At 40.3% G+C, this 13,921-nt stretch overlaps 2 protein-coding genes across 6 annotated transcripts in view; one reads left to right on the top strand and one right to left on the bottom strand.

Moving 5' to 3' along the window:
- Positions 1-828: 828 nt before the first annotated feature.
- On the top strand, positions 829-8,387 carry cfap263 (cilia and flagella associated protein 263). Of its 2 annotated transcripts, XM_077567925.1 has the most exons (9): positions 829-946; positions 1,638-1,764; positions 4,074-4,217; positions 4,283-4,420; positions 5,913-6,023; positions 6,125-6,217; positions 6,285-6,392; positions 6,519-6,674; positions 6,757-8,387. In XM_077567925.1, exons 1-9 carry the CDS (start codon positions 849-851, stop codon positions 6,874-6,876), a joined length of 1,095 nt encoding a protein of 364 aa, XP_077424051.1. In that variant the 5' UTR covers positions 829-848; the 3' UTR covers positions 6,877-8,387. The 2 variants fall into 2 exon arrangements, with proteins under 2 accessions (XP_077424051.1, XP_077424052.1); XM_077567926.1 differs by lacking the exons at positions 5,913-6,023; positions 6,125-6,217.
- Positions 8,388-9,076: 689 nt separating this feature from the next.
- The window catches only part of srgap1a (SLIT-ROBO Rho GTPase activating protein 1a), a 66,065-nt gene continuing 61,220 nt past the window's right edge, over positions 9,077-13,921 (bottom strand). For 2 of the 4 annotated variants that reach the window (XM_077567919.1, XM_077567921.1), the window contains exons 21-22: positions 12,717-13,110; positions 9,077-10,842 (exon numbers count right to left, since the gene is read on the bottom strand). In XM_077567919.1, coding sequence (XP_077424045.1) covers positions 10,435-10,842; positions 12,717-13,110 — 802 coding nt within the window. In that variant the 3' untranslated portion in view covers positions 9,077-10,434. The remainder of the gene's footprint in view (positions 10,843-12,716; positions 13,111-13,921) is intronic. The other 2 variants (XM_077567920.1, XM_077567922.1) reach the window with 1 other exon arrangement.

The following is a 13,921-nucleotide window of genomic DNA, read 5'->3' as shown; positions in this document are numbered from 1 at the left end:
AGCTCTAATATTTATCACATCTTTCATTATGGACAATTTGAGGACATTTAAAGGACAAAAAATGTTCCAAAATATTCACCAAAATCAACAAAAACACATTTTCTCATTCTGATATCTGTAGTAGATAGCAATGGTATGCAATTAGGGAACATGCAAGGGACTAAAAGGACCATAAATGATAAAAAATATATTCCACAAAAATCAACCAAAACACATGTTCTCATTCTGATTGCTGTAGTACATATAAATGGTATGTAACTAACTATACTACAGCTCCAATATTTATCATTTCTTTCATTATGGACAATTTGAGGACATTTAAGGGTAAAACAAATGTTTGCCCAAAATATTCACCCAAAATCAACAAAAACACATTTTCTGATTCTGATTGCTGTACTAGATAGAATTGGTATGCAAATAACTACTCCAGCTCCAAGGATACTATTTGTGGTTTGGACCCAAGTGACAAGACGGCAAGACCAGGGAATTTTAAAATGTTTTTGTCGTGCAGAAATTTATCAGTAAATCCTTGACCGACGGAGGGGCCCACATGGATGCTGGAGCTTCTAAGAGGACATTGCAAATACATTTGAGGTCATGACGTGTTAAGGAATGTAATAATAATAATAATAATAATATTTTTTTATGCTATCATTTGATAATAACACAATGGAAACTATTTGACGCACGTTTTACGTTTTATGCATGTATTTTGTTTTAATTTTTCCATTGTTTTACTCTGCTGTCTGCAGCCATGGAAATCTTTACTAAATTGCCTTATAAATAAAGTTTAAAAAAAAAAATACTGCGCTCTACTTAAAGGAATACTAGCCATAGCAACCACCGCAATGTGCCTTAGCAACCAAGGTGCAAGATCAAGCCCAATGGAAAAGAAAAGCAATCAAGATCGACAACCAGGCTTCTCTGCCAGTATCCAACAGCTACAGTAAATACCAATCGATTTCATCACTTTAAATTAGAAATTATTTAAATGTGGACGCTTTCGTCCCTGGCTATAGTAATGCAAACAAGCTAACGCTAACTTCGGCAACCATGTCGGAATTGTATCGTCTTTTTTCATGATACCACCTAAAATTGTAACTTCTGTATTCCGTTGTTAGTAAACTGGCGTGTAGAAATATTCCTTGTACTTAAATTATGATATTGTGGTGACTCTAAAGACATTCATAAGGAACTTATCTATGTGAAAATATATGTTGTAAATTGTCAAAATGATTGTCCGAAAGGAAAAATGAACACATAAAAACATCGATGGGACTATATGTTCAAGGAAAACAGTAATAAGACCTGAAAGAGTTGAAGAAGAGTAACTTGTTTCTTGCTCTGTAAACATTCAGTTTTGTGTGCAGGGTAAAAACAGACAACCCACCTTTGTTTCCTCACCCCAATATTTACAGCACATGCACAATATTGAGTTTGTTTACCGTACTTGGTGTGATTTGAAAAAATAAATTGGTGGTGGTAGGAAGTAACGGAGTACAAATACTTAGTTACTGTAAATGTTTCTGGTGTCTGTCTGCATAGTAGCCTACTTTTGTTGCTACCTGTGCAAGGGGTCGACTCAAGTCGTTCATATTTTAGGGGCTTTTCACTGACTTGGATCACCTGCCCACTAGAAATTCCAATGCAGCAGTGTTGGCAGAAAATGAGCTGTTTGAAAGTTTTATCATCCGCCTGGATCAACATGACCTATTGACCCAGCCTGCAGGTCTGGGGGTAGCTGGTAGCCAAGTGGAGAATAGGGTAAGCATATACAAATGTAATTTGTAAAAATGTAATTTAATAAATGTACACTACAGTGATATATTTACTTGAAAAATAAACTAGTGATGTTTTTTTTTCCAGTCAGAAATTCTAATTAATTTCACTGCCGTCATTTATTTATTTATTTTTCTCAATGAGAATACGCGGGAGAGCATCTGATACTGCTCCAGTAAATTTCAAACTTGAAAACTACTTTACTGATGCACAACCACCAATAGATGACATCATTGCCCCCATTTTATATGAGATAAACACAGTTTGAGAGTCCATGGGAGAAATGGCTGCATTTTGTGCAACCTACATTTTTCTTCTGTAAAAGAACTGAAAAAGGCATAAAGGAGAGAGTATTCTATCATTTGGCAGATTGGGTGTATATATAATTATTGAACCCAATATTGCATGGGTATCGCCAAATGGAATAAGTACAGTGCGTCATTTAGAACTGAACATTATTTAGGGATGTTCCATACCACTTTTTTTTTTTTTTTTTTCAGACCGACTTGGTACAAATCTGCAACTACAACTAGTACATTTATTGCATACAATTTATTTTAAACCAATGACAGACAATCTTGAAGAGTGACCTCTTATTTATTTCTGAAAAGAGGCAGAACAGTCACTCAGTAATTTAGAATTTAAGTTAAAAATAAAACACAGACAACTCACTCTGATTTAGGATTTATTTGTAATAAATTTACAAGAGTGCAAAATAAAATTGGCAACTCCCTGTGTTTTAGTCTTTGTTCAAAATAAATTGGACAGCAGATTAATACAGGTTCAAATGTTGCCTGTTAAGCATGACTCTGAAGTTGGAAAACTGGGCCGGACAATACAGATGAAAAACTTATCACAATGTATTTCATATCAGCCAATATTGATTCATATGGACTCTTTTTACCCTTTCAAAATAATAAAAAAAAAAATACATAGATTAATGATAAAATACAATAAAATAGAAATGCACTGAGTAATATCAACATTTCTATTTTTCTCAGTCGATGAAAGCAGGTCAACGTGTAAAGTAATTATATGCATGAAATACCATAATGGAGAAAGTCAGCATACTGGCAAAATTGAGTGAGCAAATAAACATAAAAATGTTGGTAGCGACACACTAACACTGCACTTTAATTATTAATATAACGCTTACGTATAAACTTACAGAAATTGCATTTTAACTCACTCACTGCCATTGGCGACTATAGACGTCAAAAATTAATGTGAACTATTTCTATTAGTTTAATATGGAATAATATGAAAATATGGAATTTTTATTGCACATTTATAACAGATATAAAATTATCCTGCGATTAATTAACACCCCTTATTTTTAATATTTGTTTTATTAGGCCCGTCAGGCGATTCAAATTTTTAATTGTAATTAATCACATGACTTAACTAACAATTAATCACAAATTTTATATCTGTTCTAAATTTACAATAATTTATTTTCTAGGTTTTCATACTCTTGTTAGCAAAAGTGGATTTTTTTTTTAAACTAATAGAGTTAGTTAAAATGAAATTTTGACGTCTATCGCCGTTGTTGACATTATTAACATTTTCATTGTTTTATTTTACATTTGACCTGTTTTACATTTCATTATAGATGTGTTGATGAAGGTGTAATTATGTTGACCTGATATAACCTGTGTGAGTAATGCTTTTGACATTCTTGCTATCTTTTCTCCTGTTTTCCCAGATATGAGAAAGTTAAAATGTTTCTATGTTTATCGAAGAAGTCTAGTCGCTGTTCGTCAGAAATCCGGTTGTCAAAAGTTCAAGGACGATCTAGTTTACTGGGAAAATGCAAACTCATTCTGTGCCTCACGGGATGACAGAGGCGTTTCCTCATGTTTTGAATAAAGAGGCTGTGTGGGCAAAATAAGACACACACATTGGATGACACTGCTTAGGTGATATGCAATAGTGTGACCAGAGATCTCTGTAATAAACCAACCTTGCAAGGACCCTCTTCACCAGAATCTCATCTTGGAATTATTTGAACACGCAAACGATTACAATTAATGGTAATTCCTTCACCGTCAATGGCAGTGAATGAGTTAATGGACATTTGAGAAGCCATGCATGCATGCCATTTTCAGCTTGATAGTTACTGTAAATGCTAGTGACTGGTATCGGCAACTTGAGCAAATTATCGATACCTTAAAATAAGGCTGGTATCAACCTAATACTGATGACTGGCCCATCACTAATAGTAACGTTTTTTTGTTGCTCTTTAGATTGATTGTTGTTTTGCACATTTAGATTGTTGCCCCTACACTTTACAGAAATCTGAGGACAACTTGCCAGATGGCCTTCAACAGCTAACCTTGGCACAAAAACTCTGCCTTGCACAAAGGGAAATAGCACAGATGATAAGAGAGCAGCAGAATGACAAGGAGAGGTCTGAGAGAATTCTGGCCAACTACAAAGTTAGTATCGGAAGGTAATATACACAAAAGTCAAATGAATGCTCAGCTTTTGCTCTCCCCTTCAGGCCTCCATCAAAGAAATCGAGCTCCAGCGAGCAGACATCCGCAAGGACAAGAATGACTTTGAGCACAGACTGCTCAAACCAATGAAGATGTCGGAAAGGAAAGAGCCAGAGAAGGTGCTCCACGACATCAGGAGTAAGGTGAATTCATCGACTTTACTTTATGTGGTCGTTTATTATGGGACTGCTTGCGGAGCAGCAGCACTCCGCGCGGAGCAAGCACGTACATATTGTTATTCTACCTAGGACAGTGGTTTATTTTTTTTTTAATTTTTTATTATTCCAGCGATTTTTCCGCTAAAATGCGGCCCGTACCGTACATCGCACCGGCACAAATGAGGTATCAAACGATGCGGCTCGATCTGACTCGCTGCGCTATTATTTTTCTAAGAATTCCCAGTTACCATGGCGACGCTATTCCCAAAAAACTCCCAAATTAACTCCCCATTGGGAATGAATGGGAAAAGGGATGAGAAAATCACACATCAAGCACCTTTTTCCAAGACACGCTGCGCGCGCATACGTTATCCGACCGATACGAATTTTAGCTCATTTTGTAGGAATTTTTCCCATCTTTAGCTCAGTGTCGAAATCTTTTTTAAGGAATGAAAGCTCCCCCCCCCCTGTGCGGGTTCAAAGACAGTGGCTGAATTAGCTTTCTCACACACTCTGTTGGCTAATTAGCCATCCAGTGCCGGGAACCAAATAATGTATTTGAAAAAATTTCACTTCAACTCGTCACCATGGCAACAATCTTTTGTCACTAGACGTCAAATTCTCACATTTTGTAGTCACGAGTGTCTTCTTTCAGACAAACTAACTTTTATTTGGCTAAGGTGTCATTTAGTACCTTTATTTTCCCTTTAAGCTCGGACAAGTCGGACCAACTCGCCTATCTCTGCCATGTTAATTTCAGGCGCCTTCCTCTCTCCATTTCTGATAAATCATAAGTTTTCAACCTGCTCTCATTTGGTCATTTTTTATCCGATTAAGAAAATGAGAACATGCTCGTGTTCCCCAAACCCTTGCCGTTCTAACGAGTCATTTCTTGAATCTGTATCTTCAACCGTTAAGTCGTGAGAGGCTTTTGTTCAAGGGGTGCTTCTCTCATGCAATCTCAATGGAATGTGGGGCGCTTGACGGCTCCAAGTCAAAAATGTGTGTGCGCTCTTAAAGTGACAGTGACATATTTTTAGATTATGGTTAACTTCCACATTTCTTGACCGATTCCAGTCATTTAAATTTTAAACTGTTCAGCTCATTTACATTTTTTGAAATACATTTTCAGGGACAGTGAGATACTTTTAGTTGATGTTCATTATGGTTAACTTCCACATTTCTTGACCGATTCCAGTGGTTTAAATTTTAAACTGTTCAGCTCATTACCAAAGAGTCAGCAGTCCCATTCAAAACTTCCGCGGGAATTTTTCTAGTTATCCATTGTTATTGTGCTATACTGTATTGTATTGCAAACCATAAAATGGCAATGAACTCATACAACCTCCAATGCTTTTGACTGATACCGTCCAAATCGTGATAGTGAGGAGGAGCTTTCCTCTCTCTCTCTCTCTCTCTGGACGACTGTTTGTTCACCTTCCCCTCGCTCACCACCTGCTGCCTTGACCTCAAGCAGAGCAGCCAGTGTGACAAGTTGAAACTGAAGATCCAAGGCCTGAAGGCGCGGGAGAAGCGGCTCCAGCTGCAGCTGCAGGAGAAACGAGAACTGAGCAAAGCAGGACTGGAGGTGAGCGCGGGGATGGTCAACTAGTCCAGTGTTGTGCAAAACTTCAAGGCACAAAATGTTTATAAATCTCACGCTATTTTTCAATTGGCTTTTACATCCAGGACGTTTTCTTGGAATCCAGCGAGACGACAATTGACCTAGAAGAACTTCAAGTCAAACATTCGCAAGCGCAGCGCGCCCTAAACTCCCACAAGGTAGCGCTCACATGTTGATGTCAGGCTGCCTTTTGCAATAATTGTTTGCGTGTGTTCTCACCAACAGGAGAAGCTTCAACGTATGACGCAAGAGTCTGCACAGCTGAGCAGCGATATCACTAAAAGGAAGGAGGTGCTGGAGAAAATAGAAGAGGACATATTACGTGCTGAACAGGTCGGACAACGCAATCTACGGCAACATTGGACCTTCCTTTGAATTATTATTTTTTTGACTATCAGACTGAAATGTTACTTTGTGTCTTTTCCTTATCTACTTTCTCCTCTCGCACCTTTATTACAGGAGCGTTCAAAGGCAGAGGCCCAGAATAAGCAGCTGCTCCACCAGATGTCTACTTACCAGGCACCCGACGTGGCCCAGTACATGCACGTCAAGTACGAACACAAGATGCTGCAGCGCAGCGTCCACACTTGGCAGAGGAAGGTTGGGATTGCTGAGGTAAACAAACAGTTTCCAAGGAAAACACAATTAAGCGTCGCCATTTTGTTTTACAACTTATCATCTCTTTTGCTCTCCCCAGATGACCTCCAAGTCGAAATTTTGGAGCCAACGCGGAGGCTCTTCTGTCAAGAGTGATGACGCGGGAACTGCTGACAACCAAGTGAAGCTGCCATACATAGCACAACATGGCAAAGCTTAGATTTAAAAAGAACCTCCCGGGTTCGTGAATTTCAGTTATATTTTAGTTTAGCGAACAAAAACACTCCAAAATTATTTTTTGTACGTAAAACAGAAGTCAATGCAAAAATGAAAAACATGAATTGAATAATTGGAATAAATTGATTTAAACAATTTAAATTAAATTTAAAAATATGAATTTAAAATGGATTTTCCCCCCCAACTATATTCAACTAGAACTGTTTTGTAAATTGAATGGAAATATTAAAGGTGGGGTCTTTAGTTTTGACCGTTTGTGTTTGTAAACAAACAAATCAAACCGGACTCCTCCCATGGCGCTTCTCGTCAACATTGCGCCTGCCTTCAGTGACACGCCCCCGTTCTGTGATTGGCTGCAGGGGTAAACATTGACTTTCTGCCCAGAAAAGTCCTTCTTATGGCAAAATACAGGCTGGGGGGTGGTGGTTGATGACAAAATCACCACCCACACATTAACAGAAGCCCAGAGCTGTTGATTGACAAGGATTTCATGTGCATGTATTTCTCAGTAAAAACTTAATATCCCACCTTTAATGTTGAATGAAATAAAACCAATGTACCGATAGTAGATTTCACTATTAATTGAAGTCATGGTCAACTATCTCTAAGCAGGGATGTAGTCAAGTCCACCTTTATCGAGTCCAAGTCAAGTTCGAGTCACAAAGGTCCGAGTCCAAGTCCAGATGAGATCAAGAGTAAACATTAAGACACAAAAATACTATTTTCATGACCACAGCATTTTTGTGGTGCCTCCTCAAGTGTTGAACAATCTACAGGTTGCTTAATGTTTTTTTGTTTTTTTGAGGATGTGGCTCATGAACAGTTCTTGATGGTTGGTAAAACCAAATTTTAGAACCCTGCTGTTGTCTGACACGACTTGAGAGAAAAAGACGGCGTGCTTAGTCGCTCTTGGTCGGTTAACCAATCAGATGTCAGCTGTCCAGTAGCCATAGTTATCGGGTGTGTAATGGAAAACTTTTTATTTTCAAGGAGGACGTTCATTTTCAAAAATAAAAACATAGTTGGACTGGGTGGAATTGATAAAAGTTATTATCAAATGCAATGGTTGAGTAATAGTTAAATACCAGCGAGTCCGAGACAACCGAAAAAGGTGTCGAGTCCAGACTCAGTACTACAGCCCTAAGTTTACAATCATAAACTTTTTCCAGTTCCTTTCTTTACATATAATCTTGTTCAAAATTGCTTTCTACATGAAACTGCTATCAAGTGGACAAATATTGGATTTGTAGCAAAATATATTAATGGTAACACTGATCATGACATAATGGAATCTAATAACATCAATGAGCGATGAGTATTTCTATCATCATACATATGGTGATTAAAAAAAAAAGTTTTAATCCCAACTGAAATAGATGTAAAACATTGGGAATTTACTAGTGATGTTTTTCTGTTTTTCATTTCATTCAACTGATTTTATTGCAGCAGTAAACTGTAAAAATAAATAAAAAGACAAAATCTGTCAAACCATAATTGTCTGTGGTAGTAAATCACTCTTCTATGTTAACTCTTTCACTGCCATTGACGTTTATAGACGTCAAGTAAAAACCTACGGAGCACTGCTAATGACGTCTAAAGACGTCATCCAATTTTTTTAATTTTTTTTTGAAACGGGTGCGGGCAAGGCTTCCGGAGCTGTGGTGAAAGTTGGTGAAAGCGTTTTACAGAAGTAAAGCACTATTTAGGTGTTTGTGGCATCATTCATAGACAAAAAGAAGTGTAGAATTCACTAGAGTGCATGAAATAACATCGTTTCACAAAAAGCTCTTTTTCTCCGTTTTTTGTTTCAAAACAGAGAATTTCGGTGAAAGTAACCATTTTCTATTGTTGATTACTGAAGAACGGAATAAGGTAGAAACATACTTTTTTTTCTGATGAAAGCTGAGAGTCCAATCTTTCATTTGGTAGTATGTGTGTTTCCACAGTCCAAACACAACATTTTCTGTGGACCTTGAAAGATCACTCAAAATGCTTAAATCGGCTGGCAGTGGGGACAACCCGTTTCTGAAAACGTCTGGCAGTGAAAGAGTTAATGACTGTAATTTATGGTAATACAATATATGGAATAGTACCACTATCCGCTCACTGTAACAAATGTTCCACTGTAAAAAAAACATTTTGTCCTGTTAATACAAAGTAAATATTGAATAAATAAAACCTCAGACTGGACAAACTATTTCATTTATTAGAAAGAAATCCTTTGAGGTTTATAAGCCCTCAAGCATCTTGGTTATGCTGTTACATACATGCCTTATCTACATTTACATACATCAATGTGCAGTGGGTGAGCTGCTCAATTCTAAAATGTTGTCATTTACTGTAACGTAACATGTAGCCATGTGACTGAATGCATACATGAATGTATGTCCAGGAACATCTTTTGAAGGCACTTCCGCAAATACATATTATGTCATTACAGTATGACGAAATCACACTTGTCCACAGGGATGCTTGCTCTCTAGTCTACGTCAGATCTACTAGAAAACAACAAATAGAGATTACAAAAATAATGCGAGTTAGTAAAACCGGCTTTTCATGAATATACACACAAGATCTGTCGAGCCACTGACAGCATAAACCTGCAATTTCGCTCTTCAGTTTGTTAGCGTTATAATGCTGGCTACAAGTTCAACATTCCCCCAAATCCCTACTGAGATTTAAATACACAAGTACTACACAAGACAATCACACACACTTAACACATGAGACCTCCACCCCTTGCTGTCACACAGGTAGTGTTTGTGATTTGACAAGGAGAAGTCTCTCTTTTTTTTTTTTAAGGTCCACGTGGCACTCGCGTATCCATGAAGAGGAACTTCTAGAAGTCCACGTCCATGCTTCAATTTATCTTTGGCTATGATGCCAACTAAGCTACAAATGTGAATTCCACATCATATTGTGTGTGCATACTGCATTTCAAATAGGCCTACAGTGCACTACTCACATAAAAGTTAGCGATGCTCAGCTAACAGATGAAATTTCAGGATGAACCTAAAATCCGCTCTTAGCTTTTATGAGTGAACTTGAACTGTTCACCAGCTTTTTGTGACTAATGCTTACTTTGGAAGGCATCTATGCAAAACATATCAAGTTGTGATGCAGTTCATCACAAAGTAGTGGTTTTCTCTAACTGTCCAAACAAGCAATGTCGCTACTGCACCACACACCAGGTGACATTTGTTGCACTTCACACCGCTGATTGATTTCTCAACAAAGAACCACAAAGCCAATCAGGTCAAGCAGCACTTTAGTCCTCATCACAGCAGCTTGAAAAACACTTGAGATTTGTGGTCGCCTGGTTTCTGGCCTGACTGAAAGACGTTACATGCAGCTGTTGATCAAGTTCATTCTAAACCTAAGACACTGCCAAGACTTTGATTACTACTCTTTATTTTTCAAACTTCAGGACTGTGATTCTATTTTACACTCTACAGAGCAATGTTGGGGAACCTACATCATCTGTTACGTGCATTCTGCAGCCCCCAGTGGAAGTTGCTTTTTATAGGCCCTTTCTCGTATGTTACATGGTGCAGGATTTGTCCAGAGGATCCTGAGGAGACGTCGCGGGAGGATGCGATACCTGAACGGACTTGGGCAGGACCATGGGTTTGGGTCTCAAAGCGGGCGGCTTGAGCTGCACGCCCATGCGGGGCACCACGGCGGGTTTGAAGGTGCTCGCGCTGTCGCTGGTCGAGCCGGTGCTGCGGCGGAATGGCAGCTCCGTATTAGCGGTGGATCTCAGCATGACGCCGTGGATGGGGGGGGACAAGGATTCGCTTGAGCTGGCCGGTGTGGGACCCCCTCCGCCGCCCGGGGCTTGCCTCTGCTCCAGGGTGTCCAGCACCACATCGGGGGCGTGCTTGGCCGAGCTCTGGCGCTCCAATTCCCGCAGCTCATTTAGTGCGGTGTTCATGGTTTCTTCTATGTCCTGCGGGAGATGAACAGAATGTCTGTGAGGGAAGGAGGCCAAAGAAATTTTGAAGAAGTTGGGTCAATACCACAATGGAGTGCCTTTGTCGTCATGAAAATGTTGCTGAATAACCTAACTTTGAGGTCTTATTAGAAGTAGCAATTTAATAGGCCTCTTAAAATATGTTTCATCTTATTCTTCCATTTGTCGTTAAGAGGGGAACTTAAGACAAACATTTTCTTTCCAATATATTTTATTCAGCCCCACTAGTCAAAACACACTATTTTGATTAATATTGTGTTTGTGGAACATGTATCACGCAGCAGAATCTACCGATTTGTCTCCATCACAGGGGCAGCCATTTTGCCATTTGTTGTCCAGTGAAAATGACATCACAGTTGCTCAAGTAACGACCGATCATGATTCACCTGTTTTCTGAAACTGCGCTGTGATTGGTTGTTGCCTAAGCCCTTAGCGACTCTGATTTCATTTTCAGTCGAGAGCAAGTGGCAAAATGGCTGCCCCCCTGAGATAGACAAAAATGGATAGATTCTGCTGTTTCATACAGTATTCCACAAACACAATATTAATCACACCACGTCCCATACAACATATTATTGTAAATTTGGGTTGTCTTTCCCTTAAAACAAATAGTATAGCGTGACCAATACACATTACTAGTAACCAACGGCATAACATGGCATGAATACAGAATGATGGCTAACTGCACGTTTTAGTGGTAGAAATCGGCCAAGTTATTATCAATCAAGAATTGGCAATTGCACCGAATCACCCCAACTAAAATTAGGGCACTTATATTGCAGGGAGGGAGGACTCATGCTGTGTATGTGGCTTTTAGGACCCCCCCCCCCACCAAAAAAAAAAATCAACATAATTTCATGCTATAACTTCAACACGTTCAAACCTTTTGCGACCATTAATACTATGGATGGGTGAATAACCGATAATAGGTATCGTATCGGGCCATACTCGGCCGGGCCTTATTTCAAGATATCGGTACTAACAACAGCGGCTGAAACTGGTATCAACTGCCCTCTTGTGGCCGTTTTACAATCAGGAACTAAATGCATGCATGTTGTCTGACAAATGCTAATTAAGATGTGCAACTATAGCCAACTACATATTTTGATTGGGACTTTTTCTGGTCACTGAATTAGTAGTTTCTCAACCTATTCTCAAACTTTAAATGGGTAAGAAGCCCGGCTCGCTGGCTTGGAGCTGGGCGTGGAATGCGAGCCGCCCAGTGGGCCACTTTTGGTAAGCAGAACTGGCGCTGCGGGATGAACCGAACGCCGGGTTAAGGCGCCCGATGCCGACGCTCATCAGACCTCAGAAAAGGTGTTGGTCGATATGTGTGTGTGTTCTATACAAAAGTGTATTTTATGAACAAATTGAAAAAAAATATTAGAAAATGACTTTTCATTTGATGCAATTTGAAGGAAAAATGCTACATTAGGATATATAGGTGTTTCTTTACAATTACCTGCCACCCCCCCCACCCCCCTAAATTTAATGTATCAAAAGTACTCGTGGCATCGGTACTTGGCATTAGTGACTAATAAGGAGTTGAGTACTGTAGTCGTAATGATTTTGGTAGAATTTGGTAAAAAGTAGTATCGAACATCACTAGTTAAAACTGTTTGCCAATGTCTTTACAACCTTGAACGAAGCGCAGAAACACAAACTTTTTCTACAAAGGATGTGATGAGATATTGTGGTGCCGCCAGCTGCCTGTCAAGCTGCTCTCTTGCGTGTAGTTAGCACACAGACACGGTAGCAGAAGACAGAGACTGACTAGGTTTTTACAGGGCGGGGCAGGGCTTTGACGGTGGAGGGAGCCGCGGTCGGCTCGCTGCTCTTCCCGCGCTGACCTGTGCGATGGTCTCCGGGTCCAGGGGCTTGCCGCCGTGGTGGTGGTGGTGATGATGATGGTGGTGGTGGGCCTCACTAAAGCCCGTGTACTGGCCCGACGAGGTGGAGCGACGGATGGGCGGGCTCTCCGTCTTCTTGAGGGACTCGTGTCGACTGATGTTGGTCAGGCTGCCGTGGCCGGCGCGGCGCCGCCGCTCGGGGCTGTCTGCCGGCAAATGGTTACGGCTGCGCAGCATGTCGCGTGGACTGAAGTGGCCTAGGACCGGGGAACCCATCTCGGGGGTGCCCCCGTGTGCGTGATGACCCTGCTGGGAGGGATGCACCATGCAGTGGGCGTCGCTGGGGCGGGCAGGCGGTTGGCGGGATGGCGGGTCTGTTCGTTTTCTGTGCCTGCTGGGATGAAATGAAAAGGATCACGACTGTGATTCAAAGGACAATCTCAGAATTGTGAGGCAGGGAATCACAACTGTGTCACTCGCTAAATACTTCAGAGGACAATGAAACAGATACAAGCTTTGGTGTGAACAAAAAAATGGATCTGTGGAAAATTGCTGGTGGGAAATCAAACAACTGCAGTAACTCATAATAGCCTGCAGGTGGAGTCGTCTGCATGTACAAAAAAACTCATCTGGATAGGCATTGCCAATAAAACTAAAGTGAATGATGTTGCTACACAGCTTGCTCTGACAATGTCTAATAATGCAAATGATCTGACTCCGTGTTTCATCTAGTTCTGTCAAAGGTACTAATGCTCATTTTTATGTTTCAGGTGAAACAATACAGTAAATGCTTTTCCTAAACAGGGACAGGTGAGTTTGGTTGGGAAAATGATTTAACCTCAATAATTCAACATTAGGATATGTGGAGCAGTGAGTGAGCAAGGCGAACAACCAGTAAGTAAAGATCACCTGGGAGCTAATCAGAGTTGCTGTTATGACGAAGAGGAGGGGGGTATTAAGGATGAGATGACACAAACACACAGAGACACACGCTGGTGGTGTAAATACTGCATTTCTATGATGAATCATTGACAAATGTGAAGTCGAGGCAGTGCGGCTGTGCATGTTTCAAAAAGCACAGGTGGTTGTGTCTCTCTGTGTGAGCATGATGGTGGGTGGGTGTCAGAGACAGCGAGAGACAGCGAGAGAGAGAAAGAGAGAGAGAGAGCACGAGCGAGAGCGAGAGCGAGAGAGCAGGCGCGAGT

Source organism: Vanacampus margaritifer, chromosome 6, assembly GCF_051991255.1.
Source record: "Vanacampus margaritifer isolate UIUO_Vmar chromosome 6, RoL_Vmar_1.0, whole genome shotgun sequence".
Lineage (NCBI taxonomy): Eukaryota > Metazoa > Chordata > Actinopteri > Syngnathiformes > Syngnathidae > Vanacampus > Vanacampus margaritifer.
The sequence above is the reverse complement of the archived record's forward strand: the minus strand, read 5'-3'. Positions and strand labels throughout refer to the sequence as shown.